Source organism: Thamnophis sirtalis, unplaced genomic scaffold (assembly GCF_051295495.1).
Source record: "Thamnophis sirtalis isolate CommonGarterSnake01/CBP01778 unplaced genomic scaffold, rThaSir2_p1.2 scaffold_2, whole genome shotgun sequence".
NCBI lineage: Eukaryota > Metazoa > Chordata > Lepidosauria > Squamata > Natricidae > Thamnophis > Thamnophis sirtalis.
In genome coordinates, this window is record NW_028261382.1 from 77,704,433 (window position 1) to 77,720,195 (window position 15,763).

Below are 15,763 nucleotides of genomic sequence, written 5' to 3' on the forward strand. Positions count from 1 at the left end.
CACTTAGCTTTTGAGGAGAAAAACAAGAGAAAAATCTTCCTCTGCCTTCCAGCAATTTGCCTCCTTGCAACAAACAGCAAACAGTACAGACAATATACACTGTTTGTAGTGTTGTATTTCAGACTATACTTGTACAGATGCTGTTAAATTGATGTGCTTTCTGGAAGTATAGTTATTCTCTGCTATTTAAAAGAAAATATAATAGCACTGGGCCTCTTCAGATCAAGCATTTATTTTAAAAAACTTCTTCATGTTTTAAAGTTGCCTAGAATAATAGTAAAGCAGTTTTTTAAAAATAAGTCTAATAATTTGAACATTTTATAGGCATTTATAGTTACCTTCTTGCAACAACCAGCAAACAGCCTGATTAGCACAAGAAAAAAAAAATCTGCTTCTGCCTCCCAGCAATTTGCCTCCTGGAGCAAACAGCAAGTTTCACTTTCAGTTTAAGTGCGCCTCCTGATCATCAGCTGTTTCAGGCTGCAGGAATTGTTATAGCCTATTGCAGCCTCCGCAAGCCCCATTTTCCCAGTTTGCTGCAAGGAGGTAAATTGCTGGGAGGCAGAGGCCAAAGGGTGGGGGACAGTGGGTGGATGGGGCTACATGTATAAGACACACCCAAATTTTCACCCTCTTTTAGGAGAGAAAAAGATGTGTCTTATACTCCGAAAAATACGGTATTCCTGTTGGGTTCACCTTTTCGTGAAAATAAAACTAACAGTTTGCACCATTGAGTTGTACCAATCTCTTTTAAGAGTATACACTTTTCACTCAAATTAAGAGCTGATTGTTGAGTGATCTTACCTAAAACACTATTCAGTTTTGACATGGACCATGACAGTTGTGTTCAAAATTAGATTTGCACCACTTTTGGGTTTCTTGCTGCATCTCATAAGAATTGAAAGTTTAGTTTGTGTCTCAGGAATAACAAAAATATTTCAGCAAACTTTTTCTTTTTCTTTTTTTTCTTTTTTTATTTTGTTTTTTTTATTTTTTTGTTGTAAATGTGTTTTTATTTTCCATTTTCAAACATTTTCATTTGCAAATGTCTATGGAGACTCTCTGTCATTCAGGTCCTGGTTGTCCCAAAGCTGCTTATTTTCTTCTTGTTTTTCATTCAAGACATTTCGCTTTTCATCCAAGAAGCTTCTTCAGCTTTCATTTGCAGTTGAAAAATCAAGACGATGCTGTCACCTTTCCTCTTGAAAGAGGCACGAAATCAATTGAACGGTGTATCTCTTTCCTTCTTCTTGATGTCTTTATACTGATACTCCTTTGTTATCCTTGACCAGTTTTATAGCTTCCCCCACAAGGCCAAAATATGTGGGGGCAGGAGAGAGAGAGAGAGAGAAATGCAGATTGAGGGGAACCACAGAGTCAGCATATAGGACAGTGATGGTGAACATTTTCAGTACCAAGTGCCCAAACCAGAATGTGTGTGCATGCGTGTGCACTCACCGGAGTGCCGGAAACCCAAAGACCAGCTGGCTGGCACGCACATGCCTGTTTTTGGCTGTTTTTGAGCCATTTTCAGGGTCATTTTGTGGCCATTTTCTGGGCCCCAAAACATCCAAAAAATGGTCTGAAAACCAGCATGAAAACCTGCAAAAAAACAGCCCTGAAAGCAACCCATAAACAGCCCAGAAAACAGCCCGAAGACCGGCTAGAAAACCGGCCCAAAAATGTTTTCAGGCCATTTTCTGGCACTCCGGCACATGTGAAGACCAGCTGGCCAGCATTGTAAACCAGAAGAGCATCTGACAATGGCGCACGTGCCCACAGAGAGGGCTCTGCATGCCACATCTCTGGCAAGCTTGCCATAGGTTGGCCACCCCCGGATAAAGCAGATTCCTCAGAAGGTAACTATCTCAAAGATGGGATGGAAATACCTCTAGCAAAGATAACAGACTCTTCTAGTTGTAAGGCGAATGTTTATGTTTTTGACCGCTTGAGAAGGTGATAGACATATCTATGCATTTTTCTAGGATGGAAACAATTTGCCTTCTTCCAGATCTCTTTCATCTGTTCTGTCTGGCCCAGTGTTTTTCAAACTTGTTCACTTTAAGGTAATTCAGAGCTGTGTGGTTTTTCAGTGCCCTGATGATGTTACCTAGTTTGGTAATGAAACGTCTGCCAAAAAAAAAAAAAACACCCTTCAACAAGTTCACAGGAGCACCAAGGACGCTACAGTTCAACCCTGAGGTATAAATATTCTTTTTTATAGGGACATTAATTCCCCAGCTAGCTTCTAGTGCTGGAACAATCTGATGCTGTCTCATCTAAATATTAACCAAACTTGAATCTGATTAGCCTCGAGGCCCAATGAAATCAGATGCTTTTCTCTGCATTTTGCAGCCAACTATAGTGGTGCAGAAGAGGGAAAAAAATGGTTTAAATACAGGCCGCTCTTTCTTGCAGACATTACCTGAGTTTGTCCAAAAGGAAGATTATTCTAAATTTAAAATGATCCCCTTTCCCGCAAAATAAATATTTTTAGGGGGGAAAAAACTTTTGTCTCATTACCATATTCAGGAAACAGGTTGTGTTCAAATTATGTCCACACTGGGACCAGCATTTCTGTTGCTAAGCAAGCTAACCGAGTCATTCCCAATTATATGGCCTTTTTTTTGGCCACAAATGTTAAATAAATCCCCACAGTTGTTAAGTGAATCATGCGGTTACTAAATGAATCCAGCAACCCCCATTAACTTTGCTTGTCAGAAACCAGATGAAAATGTCTCAAATGGGGAATACATGACCCCAGGATACTTCCATTGTAATAAATCAGTGCTGTTTTCCAAGAACCCATATAAATAATTAAACACAAATTAAAACATTGGACACAGTGTAACTGTCCTGGCGAAATCTATGCCCTACATGCTAACATATAAAGTTAGATATTGTAACCACCTTGTTTTTAACATTTGATCTATTCCATATTTACAAATATAGAAATATCATATTTCCAACCATATTGCTTTATGTTTATCTTATACATTTTCACTGTTATAGTTTCATACATAATTCTAGTCTCCATTCTATGAATCTTGGCCATATGATATTTTGGGTTTTTCCTTTTTTGTTAGCAATAGCAATAGCAGTTAGACTTATATACCGCTTCATAGGGCTTTCAGCCCTCTCTAAGCGGTTTATAGAGTCAGCATATTGCCCCCACAGTCTGGGTCCTCATTTCACCCACCTCGGAAGGATGGAAGGCTGAGTCAACCTTGAGCCAGTGAGATTAGAACCGCTGAACTGCAGATAACAGTCAGCTGAAGTGGCCTGCAGTACTGCACCCTAACCACTGCGCCACCTCGACTCTTTTGTTCCAACCATAGATCAAATTTATCCCAGATCTTATAATATTCTGATTCGTCTTTATTGTTCAATTCCCACGTCAATTTATCCATTTCAGCACAGGTCAGAATTTTCCTAATTATTTCCCCTCTTTTTCCAATTTTGGGCAAACACAATTCTTGCTGCCGTAATATGTATTGTTAAGTAAATTACCCCCTTGTTATATTTACTATTTATAATTCCCCCCAAAATAGTTCTGGTGTGAATTCTATTTCCTCTTCGGTTATCTCTATCAGCCACTTTTGGATTTTCTGCCAATATTCTTTTGTTTTTTGACACGGCCACCACATGTGGTAGTACGTGCCTGATTCGTGGTCACATTTCCAGTAATTTGGTGCTGAGTTTCTAAACATTTTGGCAATGCTCGTGGGACCAAGCACCCAAATTTTGATCATGTGACTGCGGGAATGCTCCCATGGTCATAAGTGCGAGGACCAATCATGAGTTACTTTTTTCAGTGCCCTTGCAATTTTGAATAGTCGCTAAATGAGAGGCTGTAAGTCAAGGACTGCCTATAGATCTGAGATGGACCTCCTGCGTTCATGCCAAATTATTTCAGAGAAAACAATTCCTCCATTTGGTAAATGCAGAATTTGTGTGTCCTTGTTAGTCCGTTTGATAAATCCGTTGTTTTAATTTCATTTGGCAGGAGATTTCTGCAATGCCCCCTCAAAGCTTGCCTCAATCTTCATCACTCTCCAGAAAAATCTGCCCGGTGTTTTATTAATAATGGTCCATTTAATTCCTTTCTTTTTGGCATGGTGGATTTGTTGTCCTGCTCCCAAATCAAGCTTTGTGCCAGAGTGGTGGGAGTGTTGCAGCTTGAGGACGGTTGTCCTCAAGAGCTGCCCTTCATCTGTTACACCACAGAAAAAAGAACATCAATGTTCCCTCTGAATGGCCGGTTAGAATCTTTTCTATCAGGCATCGCTTTTCTCTTGGTCAGTTAGAAAAGAAAGATTCTCAGACACATTAATAACAAGAGTACACTTGACGAAAGCCAAGTGATTACACAGAAGCAAAACCGGATCTGAGTTTTTCGCGCCCAAAGTATGCGGTTAACTTTCCCCCTATTTCCCCTTGGTTGTCTCTAACTGTCCAATTATGTTCAAATAAATTGTTTTGACAACAGTCCCTGGCTTGGCAGGGCTGGATAGTTCTGCATTCCACAGTGTAACTTTGGAACAGTTGGCACCTCTCACAGGAGGGCACAATCAGAGGTGGTATTTAGCCAGTTCGGACAGGTTCTGGAGAACCTGTAGCACAAAGTTTGAGTAGTTCGGAGAACCAGCAAATAGGCTGGCCTTGCCCCCGCTGCCTCCCAGCTGATCTTCTTTTGTTGCCCTGAATAGGAGAACGGAGCTGGAAAGCAGGTTAGTGGGGTGAGGTAGAGAGGGAATGGGGATTTTGCAGTATCCTTCCCCTGCCATGTCCACAAAACCACACCCACAAAGCCATGTCATGCCCGCCACACCACAACCACAGAACCGGTAGTAAAAAAAATTGAATTCCACCACTGGCACAATGAATAGTTTTGATTCTCCTCATGCTAACCCCCCGCCCTGCCACTCTACAATTCTCTCCCCTCTTGTGTATGATAGATGGGCAGTGAACAAAGCATAGCGTAGCAGGATGGCAGACCCGTCAGTCTTCAGCGCAAAATGGGCAGTACTCTAACGGGGTAGAGCAGGGTTTCCCAACCTTGGAAACTTTAAGACAGGTGGACTTCAATATATCTGGCTGGGGAATTCTGGGAGTTGGCGTCCACACAACTTAAAATTGTCAAGGTTGTGAAAACCTGGGGTAAATAGAGAAGCAAGCCAGAGTTTTCAAGTCTCATTTGCTTTATAGCAATAAAGGTAAAGGTACTTCTTGCACATATTTGCTAGTCGTTCCCGACTCTAGGGGGCAGTGCTCATCTCCGTTTCACAGCTGAAGGGCGTGGAACGCTGTTACCTTCCCACCAAAGGTGGTTCCTATTGTTCTACTTGCATTTTTTAACATGCTTTCGAACTGCTAGGTTGACAGAAGGGACAAGTAATGGGAGCTCACCCCGTTATGTGGCGCTAGGGATTTGAACCGCCGAACTGATGACCTTTCGATCTTAGCCACTGAGCCACTGCGCCCCCTAGCAATAGCACTTAGCAATAGCACTTAGGCTTACTTATTGCTTCATAGTGCTTTACAGCATTCTGCAAATCACTGGTGTCAAACTTGCAGTGTCCCGTTGCCTTCACATGACATTTCATTAGTTTTTTCCCAATCGCAGAACTGGGAGCGGGGATGGCCTACACATGACACATCTGGCCTGTGGGCTGCCAGTTTGAAACCCCTGCTCTAAATGCTTTACAAAGTCAGCATATTTCCCCCAACAATCTTGAGTCCTCAGTTAACCAACCTCCGGAGAATGAAAGGCTGAGTTAACCTTGAACCAGTCAGGATCGAACTCCTGGCAGTGAGCAGAGATTGCAATACTGATTCTAACCACTGTGCCACCACAGAAAGAAAGAAAGGGAGGGAGGAAGAACAATAGCACTTTTAGGCTTATATACTGCTTTACAGTGCTTTACCGCCCTCTCTAGGCATATTACAAAGTCAGCCTCTTGCCCCCAACAATCTGGGTCCTCATTTTACCAACCTCGGAAGGATGGAAGGCTGAGTCAGCCTTAACCCGATCAGGATCAAACCACTGGCAGTTGGCAGAATTAGCCTGCAATACTGCATTCTAACCACTCCACCACCATGGCTCCTTTATAATCCTTTGTCACTTCCCATCAACTCATCTTGCTAGATAAAGCTCTGAATATTGGAATTCAACGAAGCCAAGAGAGCTTCAGGTCCACCAAGTTCAACCTGGACTTAGAAGGATAGCCTTCAAGGGACACAAAAAAAACTAAACAACACAACAACAACCCCCATTGCTCCAGAGATGTGTAGCTTACTCAAGACATTTGAGCCCACCAACAATCTAGATGCCTCTCAATATAACGGAAATTTGTGGTTATCTTCTCCATCAGTGTATCCTGTGAACCCAAGAGTTAAGAAACCATATCCTGCCAGCATAGGCATCAAATGAGGGTTTGTGAACTAGACCAGGGGTCTCCAACCTTGGCAACTTTAAGTCAGGAGTACTTCAACTTCCAGGATTCCCCAGCTGGCTTTGCTGGCTGGGGAATTCTGGGAGTTGGAGTCCTCCAGGCTTAAAGCTTTGCTGGCTGGAGAATTCTGGGAATTGGAGTCTTCCAGGTTGAAAGCTTTGGTGGCTAGGGAATTCTGGGAGTTGAAGTCCTCTAGGCTTAAAGCTTTGCTGGCTGGGGAATTCTGGGAATTGAAGTCCACCTGGCTTAAGGTTGCCAAGGTTGGAGACTCCTGATCTAGACTGAATTCAGCTCATTAAGCTGAATTGGGAGGTTTTTAGCTGTTGGTGGCGAGTGTTTTCTTTGCACCCACTTTGCTACTCAAGGTAGCTGAATTTCGATGTGATGTCAGAAGGAAGTGACACAACGGAAGCCGCCACTGAACTAAATATACATAAAAACCAAGCATTTCCAAAGCTGTTCTTGGTGGGCTTGAAAGGCCCTTTTCTATTCAGTTGGTTCTTTCTGCGTCAGCCAAGAACAACGATTTTTTAAAAAGACCAGTAGCCGGATTTTGCACAATTGCTGCACCTCCAAAGATGACGGATGACGCCTCCTGTTTGAGGAACTGACACACAACTTTTAAAAAAAACCAGAATCAGGCCTGGAATGAAAGTTCCCATTTAGAATAGAATTTGCAGAAGGAAAATCTATTTCGTAATCTTCGTAGGTTGGCAGGTCCCTTCATGTCTTCCCAAAACTGTCCTTGTTTCTAGTTGTCTTGGTGTGCAGTGCTCAATAGCGTCTTTTTGAAGGTAGGAGTTGAAACAATGTATGTCCCTGGCATCCTAGACATAAATTGTTTCAACTCCTACCCTCAAAACAATGCTATAGAGCATTGCAAACCAAGACAACTAGACACAAGAACAGTTTTTTCCCAAATGCCATCACTCTGCTAAACAAATAATTCCTTCACCACTGTCAAACTATTCACTAAGGCTGCATTACTATTACTATTAGTCTTCTCATCGTTCCTATCACCCACCTCCTCCCACTTAGGACTGTAGGACTGTAACTTTGTTGCTTGTATCCTTACAATTTATATTAATATTGATTGTTTCCTGATTGCTTATTTGTACCATATGACTATCATTAAGTGCTGTACCTTATGATTTTTGATGAATGTATCTTGTCTTTTTATGTACACTAAGAGCATCTGCACCAAAGACAAATTTCTTGTGTGTCCAACCACAGTTGGCCAATAAAGAATTCTATTCTATTCTATTCTATTCTATTCTATTCTATTCTATTCCATTCCACATTTAACTTCCCTGCACCATGACCTGTTGCCTGAATCCAGGCAGAGGTCAAGCCAACCACAAGAGCATTCCCATAAAGGGCATTTTACCATCCATCCCTAAGACGGCAGCAACTTCATTCGTCTGGGGGCATCCTTTGTAGGCATTGCTGTATTCCGGAGAGGGAGGGGTGAAGGATGCCTTAGAAGCCTGTGCCTGAATGTAATGTGTGAAGGTTGAGATCAGGTGGGGCTATTCCTCAAATGAGATCTTCCATATTAACAGAATAACAGAGTTGGAAGGGACCTTGGATGCCTTCTAGTCCAACCCCCTGCTCAAGCAGGAAACCCTATACCAGGAATTGGCAACCTTAAACACCCAAAGAACCATTTGGAGCCGTTTCCCACAGAAAAGAAAACACTGGGAGCCACAAAACCCTTCCCATACCTGACTATTTCCTGAACTTCCACAAAACTAGTATATGTGGTTGAATTAAACAATTCTTCTGAAACTTTTTGGATTTATCCATGGTTGGTCTACCAGGGGTCAAAAAACTCGATAAATTGCATGCCGTACATTGGCAGTTATGACAGTTTGAGTGACAGGGAGCTGCAGCAGAGGGAGGAAAGAGCCACATGCTGCTCCAGAGCCACGGGTTGCTGCTAACCACTGCCCTATACCTTTCCAGACAAATGGGGGCCCTCATGCACCAGAATTCAGGGTACCCGCTCTGCCTCCCTGGCTGCCTGTGGTTCCACCTCTCTTCCTCCTCCTTCTCAGTCCTTAATTCGTGTTTATTCCAAAAAGGAGGTGCGGTTTTTTAGGGGGGTGGGTGGGTTAACTTAGGACGGGCGCACTCCGCCCTCGCAGCCAGCAAACGCGATCGGGAAGCGCGCACGCCTTGCGCAAGCAGCCCGGAGGCGCGGCGAACGTGGGAACGGAGTGGCCGGGCGGGGACGATCTCCTCCTCCTCCTCTCCATCCCCTCCCCACGCCTCTGGCCAGGCAAGCCAAGCGGAGTCCCCCACCCGCTGGGAGAGGAAGCAGAGGGGGCGGGGGGTTTGCGTGCCTGGGGCAGAGCGAGCTGCGAGCACCCACCGGCGCGCCCCCGCGGAAAGGCAAGCAACCGGCGCTCCTTGGTCCGAGGGAGGAAGCGGAGGCGGGGCGGAGGAAGGCGGGGAAGAGAAGCGATGGCTCACGGCTGACCGCGATCCCCGCCGGCTCCGGCTTCGAGAATCCCGGCGCTCCCCTCGCCGCCCACCCACCCACTCACCCACCCGCCCAGCCTCTCCATCTTGACGGCTTCCCCGATGGCGTTCAGCAGCACCTCCTCCTCCTGGCAGCTGCTCTCGCCCGTGCAGTGGGCCAAGTGGACGTGGTCGGCTGTGCGAGGCGGCGGAGCCCCGGACCCCGAGCGGGATGCTGCCCTCGACGCCGACGGGGAGAGGGGCCCGGCGGAGGAGGACGCGGAGGAGGAGGAGGAGGCGGCGGCGCAGGCGGAGACCAAGTCGCTGAGTCTCAGGCAAGTCGGGGCAGCTGCCGCCCCTCCCGGGGGGGGAGGGGGCTTTTCACACGTTCCGCCGAAACTCGCGGGTCAGCCGAGAGGGGGCGCTGTGAATGGGGATGTGGGGGCCGCTTGCAAGCGGAGAGGTGGTTTTCAACCTCCGGGCGCAGCTGGAGATTTTGGGGAGGGGGCGTTTTTAGCCGGGTCGGTTTACGCGTGAAAGAGAAACCTGTGTGAACCGAGCCAGGGCGACCGGCGGCGAAACGAGAGAGGGGAGGATTGACTCCGTGGGCGCGTGTCTGGGCGTCTCGCCTCTTGTCTCGGCGGGGCATTGCCGAGGGAGATTGAAGGGGGGGGGGGGAGGCCGTTGGTGTACCTGGCTTTATTCGAAGCCAGCCATTGTCGGATGTACAGCGGGCTGAACCATCAATCGTGGTTAGGAAGCCCTCAGGATGGATGGCTAAGCCCAAAGAAGCAAGTCACGATTAGGGCGCAAGAAAGTGGCCTATGCCACATGGCACCTTGAATGCTGCCATGCTTTCATTCAGCTTAGGCGCGAATCATGATTTATAGGTTGGCCAGTTGCTGCTAATCATGATTTATGGGTTGGCCATTGATTCGAAGGACTCCTTTTATTTTATTCATGCCCCATCTGGACATCAGTCTCCAAGCCTTGGTGAGTCATTGGGCCACAAATGTGTTGCCCAATGACTGCTGTGATTGAACACATCAGGATGCAAAATGTGCTCTGGGCGTCTCAAGATATGCTGGGAGCTTTGCCCTCCTACAGCCCTGACATTCTTCCTGGTCTGCTTTATCTTGGGGGGGGGGGGGAGGTCAGCAGCTGACCCAGAGGGCTGAAGCAATAGTGGGACTTGGTGTCTCCTTTGGAGGGTGGTCTCTCAACCTTCCTTGCCCTGCTCAGAACAGCTGCCTTTGGCAGATCTAAATGATGGGTCACACACACTACACACACACATGCACTACACAAACACACACTGGTGCATCCAGGCTGCCACGTAATCTCTGAAACGGTCTTAATTGAGTCCAGAAGTAAATTCTAGAAAGAGTGACTATTTGTCTGCCGTGCCCTCTGCTTCTTGGATTTCCCTGCTTGGAGCCAAACTTTTGCCTTTTCGACATTGTCATTTTGGGGGCAGAGAGTTGATCCCTTGATCCCTCATTACCATCTGTGGGTCAATCTAGAACAAGATGCAATTGGCAATCTAGAGCAGGGATGTCAAACTCTTTATTTCATTGAGGGCCGCATCAAGGTTGTGTTTGACCTGGCCAGGGTGGGCATGGCCAGCTTAACATCGCTTGTGTTAGGGGTGCTTGTGGCGCCCATGGGCTCTGCCAATGAAAATGGGGTCCCAATCTCCGTTTTCGGCTGGGACGGCCTCCTGCAAACCCCTACGGCCATCCTGAGCTCTGTTTTCACTGGCAGAAGGTTGCAGGAGGCTGTCCCACCTGAAAACGGAGATTGTGAGCCCATTTTTGCTGGCGGGGGCACTGCAGGCCACCACAGGTAGAAAGGAAGGAGGAAGTGGCTTAGGCCATGTCCATTGGAATAGCATGTTTATGAATGGTCTGAGTGTGAAAAACCCCTAACTAGATCCTGAGAGATGGAAAACTGAATTCAGAGTCAAACCAAACATGAGCTCTTTTTGGGAGGAACGGATTTATTTATCTTGTAGCCCAGTGGAATTTTCTAGGACTCCTGATAGCTAATAAATATAATATACTATAGAATGGGGCTGTCAAACTTGTGGTCCACAAGTCAGATGTGTCAAGCACTGGCTGTTGTGGTCCATCGGGCGTCAAGCACTGGCTGTTGTGGTCTGCCGGCGGGCTGCGGAGCTGGCAGCAGTGTTGGACAGTGAGGAGGTTGGGGAGGAGCATGGGCCAGTCCTGGAGTCTGGGAAAGGCTCGGACGAGGGCTCTGTGTCGGAGGTAGAGAGGGGACCAGGGCCATCTGGGACTTATGTGCTGCCTCCAGAGTGAGACATCAGTGAGGCAGAGGAACAGGGGGATCCTGTTCCCGGTGTGTGCATGCACAGAACTACCAGAAGGCAAGAACAGTTAAGACAAAAGGGGCGACTCGGGGCTAAGGCTTGGAGGTGATTGACCCTTCCCATTTTACATAAAGGAGGAGCAAAGGCAAGTGAGCCTTTGCAGAAAGCAACTTCGTTCTGGTCAGTTTAAATTCTGAAACTCTCTTTTGATTCTGTGCTCCGTGTGGCCTTGCAAGCTAACTGCCAATTAGGTCTTTGGCAGCGTTTCAAGGGAGATAAAGGTGGGTGCTTATCAGCCTTATCCCGAAGGACTGTGGCAGACTTCTGTCGGACTCTTTACAAACTGTTTGTGACTCTTTACGGGCTGTGAATGAACATAATTCACTGTCTTTGAAATAAAAAGATGGTTTTTGGGACTAAGCATGTGCTTTTTACTATGTCAGGAAGCCTAGGTCTGAACACCGGCCATGGCAATGGCTGGTTTAGTGAAGGGGAAAAAGTCGAGATGCATCACATGACAACAACGTGATGACGGGAGTTTGACACTCCTGCTATAGAATGTCCACAGTAGATATAAATAAAAGTTCAAAACTGAAACAGTTAACCTGCGTCAAAATGAAACTCAGATGGCAAGTGTTCATATCACTATAGTGGTGAAAAATTCCATTTTCACATCTTCTCAAATAAGTGTGTGTGTGTGTGTGTGTGTGTGTGTTATTTGTGCTGATAAATAAATAAAGGGAGACTATTAAATAAAGGGAGACTATATATCTGTGTGTGTGTATGTGTGTGTTATATTTGTGCCATGATTGGGGCTTACCAGGGGTTGTGACACTAAATATATATATGTATGTATATGTATGTGTATATGTGTGTGTGTGTGTGTGTGTGTGTGTGTGTATGTATGTATGTATGTATGTGTGTATATATATATATATATATATATATATATATATATATATATATATATATATATATATATATATATATATATATATATATATATATATATATGTTATATTTATGCTGATAAATAAATAAAGGGAGACTAGTATAGATCTATTTCAAGCTATTTAGCTCTCATCAGCTAGCCATACCCAAGTTTGGGAATCGAACCTGTGCTTGAAATAGCTTGAAATAGATCTATACTAGTCTCCCTTTATTTATTTATCAGCATAAATATAACAAATGTAACAAAAAGGCAACAGTAAAAAATATTGGGTTTCTGTCTGTATGGTCTCTTGTGACGAGCCTAATGACAGAGAGTGGAAGTGTGACCTTCCTCCCATACTTGGGCATACCAGGGGTTGTGACTTTAAGTATATATATATATATATATATATATATATATATATATATATATATATATATATATATATATATATATATATATATATATATATATATATATATATATATATATATATATATATATATATATATATATGTTATATTTGTGCTATATGTAATGTAACAAAAAGGCAACAGTAAAAAATATTGGGTTCTGTCTGGATGGTCTCTTGTGACGAGCTGAAGGACAGAGAATGGAAGTAGTGATCTTCCTCCCATATTTGGGCATACTGGGGGTTGTAAAATCTAAATGTATGTATGTATGTATGTATGTATGTATGTGTATGTGTATATATATAGCGCCTTCTCGTTGGAGGTTGTCTTGATTCAAGTAGAAGAATGTGATTCTCTGTATAGCTCAGTGCCAAGTCCAACTGGGCTGTAATGGTTCATAGCGGCCTTTTGAATTGCACCTGGAAATTAATTAGAAACCAGTGCAACGTGCTTCTGGTGACCTATTATAAATGAAGCTCAGGCCCTCCAAGTAGCATCCACAGGGAGGATGGTTAATAATTGGATGAAGAATGCACTGGAGGGGGGGAATTTAATTGCTTTTTGCTGCTGTGGTCCTGAGAAAATTAACTTTCTGAAGGAGCCAAAACAACTTGGTTGGAACAACCACAACGAAGGAAACAAACAGCCAATTCTGCTGTTCAAACAGGCAAAATGCAAACAGCCACAAATTCATGTTTGCTCATACCCTTTAACAGATGAACAGAGTTGGAAGGGACCTTGGAGGTCTTCTAGTCCAATTCACCGCCCAAGCAGGAGACCCTACACTATTTCTGACAGATGGCATTCCAGTCTCTTCCTGAAAGCTTCCAGGGATGAAACTCCCATGACTTCCAAAGGCAACTTCTGTTCCATGGGTTGATTGTTCTCACTGTCACAAAATTCTTTCTTATTTCCAGGTTGAATCTCGTCCTCGTTCAGTTTCCATCCATTATTTCTTGTCTGGCCTTCGGGTGCTTTGGAACATAGCTTGGCCCCTTCCTCTCTGTGGCAGCCCCTCCAATATTGGAAGACTGCTATCATGTCTCCCCTGGGCCTTCTCTTCACTAGACTAGCCAGGCCCAGTTCCTGCAACCGTTCATTGTATGTTTTAGCCTCCAGTCCCCTAATCATCCTGGTTGCTCTTAGATTGCTCTTGGTTGTTCCTTGTTGTCCCACACAGAACCTGTGAGAAACCATGTGTCTGACATTTCCCTTGTTTCCAACCTTTTTTAAATTATTTAAAATAAAAACCAATCGAAAAATGCATGCATATTCTGGAGCAAAACACCCACCTTCAGCATTATCTGAATTTCCTACAAGTGCAGTGAACTTAGCTTAATATCTCAGGGGTATTTTTAAAGTTGGGTCACTCCAGCTCAGTGCTGGAGTGACCCAGTGAAAAGATTCCCAGAAAAAAAAAGGGACGGGTAAGCTAAGGTGGATAGGGATGCGGTGGCTCAGTGGCTAAGGTGCTGAGCTTGTCAACCGGAAGGTTGGTTTGAATCCCTAGCGCCACATAACGGAGTGAGCTCCTGTTACTTGTCCCAGCTTCTGCCAACCTAGCAGTTTGAAAGTACATAAAAAATGCAAGTAGAAAAATAGGGACCACTTTGGTGGGAAGGTCAGTGCTTGGTGCGCCTTCGGGGTTAGTCATGCCGGCCATATGACCACGAAGATGTCTTCGGACAGTGCTGGCTCTTTTCTTTGAAACGGACCCCTCTAGAGTTAGGAACAACTAGTACATATGTGCGAGGGGAACCTTTACCTTTAAGCTAAGGTGATAGCTAACACATGAAAGGCAGTGTCATTGGAGGAAGGCATGACACAGTGTCCACAACCATAATTAAACCTGGTTTCTTTTTTTGTATATGCATCGTAAGTGCGTGTGCATTTTTTGAACCCCTCTTGCAAACAGTTCTTCATAACAAGCTTCAAAAGTCGTTTGATTGGCTGGAGGAAATAATGTTTCTTTCCCCTCTCCTCTCTTTCCTCCCTTGGCAGTTCGGATTCCGAAGGCAATTTTGGGACTCCTGAGGCAGAGACGCCAATACACTCCTTGGGGAAAGAGTTGGAAGAACTAGATCTGGAACTGGATGTTGAGCCCCAAGGTAAACCACTGCTGAGCCTTACTTTTTCTTCCTTCGTTGAAAATGCACAGCGCATCCTGTTTTCCTTGCTAAGTCCTTTTTGTGTGTGTGTGGCTCATCACTTGGCTCTGTGCACGGTCTAATAGGGACGAAGCTGTGTGTTCATCATATTTTAGCGCAACCTTCTGGTAATTTGAGCGGAGCATAGATCTGTTGTTTTTTTTTCTATTGTATTTTGCTGCGGATGCGCTCCGTGAAAGAAAGCTAGGTAACCAGATGGACTTATGTTTAAGAATGTCCTTGCAGCAGCGTGAAAGGCCATTGGAATACGTTCAGTTGACTGAAAATTGCAGTTTCTATTAATAATAAAAACAAGAAAGGTCAAAAGCAAATTGCTCGCCCTTCAGGGCTGGAAACATTTGATAAACAGACAGTTGCTTTTTATTAAACTTGGAAGATCAGGTGTTTTATTATGTTACGTTGGATTTTTCAGATCCTAGACTGGTGGCAGTTTGAGCTCTGTTTATATGTAGGCCTGTGGGTTCTTCCTTGTGCAGTCAAATCAGAGGATGAAATATGCTCATTTGAACCTTTCATAGCAAATATAATTTCCTGCTGGCAAATTCCTGAGTTCCTGAATGGTTGATAATCACCATGAATAATGGGGACAGTCCCTTTGTTCATATTCTCATTCAAATTGTTTGCTTGCAAAAATACCCCCCCCCCCAGTTTTCTAACTGAGAAAAGCCTACTTTCAATCCTGAGATTTAGCAAGATGCCTTTAGAAAATGTTCATTAGGAAATGATCTCTATTTTTGTAGGGTCCCTGCTCCATCTCCCATAATCTGGGCAATACATTCTGTTAAGTCATGACTCTTCTCCATCAACAATTATTACTACCGTATTTTTCAGAGTATAAGATGCACCTTTTTCCCTCAAAAAAGAGGGTGAAAATCTGGGTGCATCTTATACATGAATACAGCATTTTTGGCCTCCCCAAACCCTGCCCTCTTCACCAAAATGGCTGTGCATAGCAATAGCAATAGCAATAGCAATAGCAATAGCAGTTAGACTTATATACC

At 44.5% G+C, this 15,763-nt stretch overlaps 1 protein-coding gene across 5 annotated transcripts in view; it reads left to right on the plus strand.

The window, feature by feature from the left end:
* The window catches only part of TACC1 (transforming acidic coiled-coil containing protein 1), a 100,097-nt gene that overhangs the window by 27,045 nt on the left and 57,289 nt on the right, over window positions 1-15,763 (plus strand). For 2 of the 5 annotated variants that reach the window (XM_087706166.1, XM_087706167.1), the window contains exon 2: window positions 14,596-14,702. In XM_087706166.1, coding sequence (XP_087562292.1) covers window positions 14,596-14,702 — 107 coding nt within the window. Of the gene's footprint in view, window positions 1-8,679; window positions 9,254-14,595; window positions 14,703-15,763 lie in introns of those variants that run through there. The other 3 variants (XM_087706162.1, XM_087706165.1, XM_087706163.1) reach the window with 3 other exon arrangements.